This window comes from Myotis davidii, unplaced genomic scaffold (assembly GCF_000327345.1).
Source record: "Myotis davidii unplaced genomic scaffold, ASM32734v1 scaffold43, whole genome shotgun sequence".
Taxonomy (NCBI): Eukaryota; Metazoa; Chordata; class Mammalia; order Chiroptera; family Vespertilionidae; genus Myotis; species Myotis davidii.
In genome coordinates, this window is record NW_006294590.1 from 1442801 (window position 1) to 1445407 (window position 2607).

Here is a 2607-nt window from a genome sequence, read left to right on the forward strand (position 1 = left end):
TTTTTTTTTTTTAAAACTAATTTGTACTTTATTCTATTTTTTTTTTTATATTTTTATTGCCTTGAAAAAGGAAGGAGAAATATATTTAGAAACATCCATGATGAGAATCATGGATCGGCCGCCTCCTGCACGCCCCCTACTGGGGATCGAGCCCGCAACCCAGGCCTGTGCCCTGATGGGCAATCGAACCGTGACCTTCTGGTCCAGAGGTCAACGCTCAACCCCTGAGCCCCGCCGGCCGGGGTGTATGACACATTCCCGCCCCCCGTTTGGAGCGGAAGTGCTCACCCGCCTCCCGCCCCCCCAGGATCAAGGCAGCAGCGGGTGTGAAGATCGTGGCTGTGCGGGTCAGCAGCGAGGAGCAGTGGGCCGTCCAGGAGGAAATCGACAACAGCGGCCCTCAGGCCACGGCCACGCTCACCTGTGCGGGCCCCCACCCGGACCCACAGGGCAGGTCAGTGCCGGCCGCGGCCTTCAGAAATGCCCTGAGCACCGCCCCCTCCCCGCCCCCCTGGTCACCGGGCCGGCGCTGACAGCTGCCCTTTAAGAATCTTGTGGTATTATTGTGCCCTGGCCAGTGTTGCTCAGTGGATAGAGCGTTGGCCTGCGGACGGAAGGGTCCCGGGTTCGAGTCCGGTCAAGGGCATGTAGCTTGATTGCGGGCTCGATCAACAGGCGTGGGGAAAGCAATCCTGTGTCTCCCCCCCTCCCTTCCACTCGCTCTAAACATCCATGGGAAAATCTCCTGGGTGAGGATTCACACAAAAACATTGAAAGCCATTATTTTCACTATTGCTACTGTTTGCCCTGATGAGTTTAAAGGACCTAATGGGGAGGGTAGGAAGGATTTAAGAGGCAAGGGAGAGTGTCCTTCCTGTAGGAGCAGCCGCGGTGGCCTGGCTGCTGAGTCATCGTCTCTGGGTGCGTCAGTGCCGTCATTTGGGGACGTCACCCCTGGGTACGGGCCTGTGGCTTCAGAACGTGGAGTTGGGTGAACTTGGCGTGGCCGGCCGGCACTGGTCTTCTCCAGCCTTCACTGAAAAAACAATAAATTAAAAAAATATTTTATTGATTTCAGAGAGGAAGTGAGAGGGAGAGAGAGACAGAAACATCCATGACGAGAGAGAATCATGGACCGGCTACCTCCTGCACGCCCCACCCTGGGGATGGAGCCTGCAACCTGGACCTGGGCCCTGACCGGGAATCGAACCGTGACTTCCTGGTTCACAGGTGGACGCCCCACCGTGCCAGCTGGGCTCCCCTCTGCAGGCTCTTTGCCCCGTGTACTACCTGTTGCTCATCACCTGCTCTCGTAACTGGCTCTCTCTCCCTTCTTTTCGATTCTCTGAACTCTTTGAAGTCATCGTGTCAGGCTCAGAGGGAATGAATGAAGGAATGAATGAAGGAATGAATGAAGGAGGGACAGGGCGGGTGCAGGAGCGTGAGAAATGGGGAGGTCGGGCGGGGCTGTGCAGGCCGCGGCTGCCACTCTGGGTTTTGCAGGCATCGGTTCTGCATTCCCTTTAGAAGAGATAAAACGGTTACAAGAGAAGCGAGTGGTTGCCTGAGTGGTTACATAATTCCTAGACAGCTCGTCTCCTTCGGTCCCTGACCCCCGGGGCGGGGAGGACGCTCGGGGACCTACGCTCCCCCCTGTCCCTCCAACACCCGCTCCGTCATCTGCATAAATCATTGCTTCTCCAGACGCTTTCCTGTTGGGCTGTGATATCAGTGAGGCGTGAATACAGGCTCCCCACGCGGCGGCGTGAATACATCCCTAACAGAACCGCCGCGGAGAGCGGTGATCTCGGGGCGGCGACAACCTTGGGTGCAATCGGCCTTTGAACAGAATAGAAGGTACCGACGGCCTGAAATCCTGCGATAAGAATTAAAAACGTGTCGTGGGGGGGTCCGACGCGCGCAGCGGGCGAGGCGGGGAAGGTCTTAATTTGGAGCGTTTTAATGAGCGCGCGGGGCGAGGGCCTGCGCGGAGGGAGGGTGACAGCCGGCCGATAAGGACCACGCTGCCGTGCGGGGAGGGCGGCGATGAGAAAAACAGGCAGATTGGAGCGTGTTCCGAGCAGATAACACGGAACCGGAGGGGAGGAGAGCCAGACGGCGGGCTGTTTGCCCGGAGGCCACGTGTGGCCCAAGGGCTGGGACCGAGGCTGTTCGCGGGTGGGTTTCCCCTGAAGGCGGGTGGTGGGGGGCGCCCAGGCCTGAGAGGTAAGCTGCAACCTTGTCTGCTGTCGGGAGCCCGGGGGGCGTTGTCAGCTGGAACAGAGGCGGCGGGAAGCTCAGAGGTACCCACGGGAGGGGGGTTTGGCGTGGCCAGAGGAAGGCTCGCCACGAACACCCGGGTGCAGTGCCTCTGCCGTCGCCAGGCAGGACCGAGTCCGTCCGCCCCGCACACAGTGACTTCAGTCGGAAATGATGGATGCAAAGGGCTGTGTTAAACGCCAGCCAATTGGCTGACGGATCGGCTGTCACCGGCCTCCTGCTGGAAAGGGAAGGAAAATGCTATTTAATTATTTTCAGAACATGAGAGCGGCCGTGATGAATGGGAGGCATTTGGACGCTGAGCGAGTCCCTCGCGAGGCCGCGCCG

General features: G+C 58.7%; 1 protein-coding gene across 1 annotated transcript in view; it reads left to right on the top strand.

The window, feature by feature from the left end:
• LOC102765140 (transmembrane protein 132B) overlaps nt 1-2607 on the top strand; it is a 39568-nt gene that overhangs the window by 19854 nt on the left and 17107 nt on the right. Inside the window, exon 2 of the mRNA XM_015567222.1 lies at nt 276-454. Coding sequence (XP_015422708.1) covers nt 276-454 — 179 coding nt within the window. The remainder of the gene's footprint in view (nt 1-275; nt 455-2607) is intronic.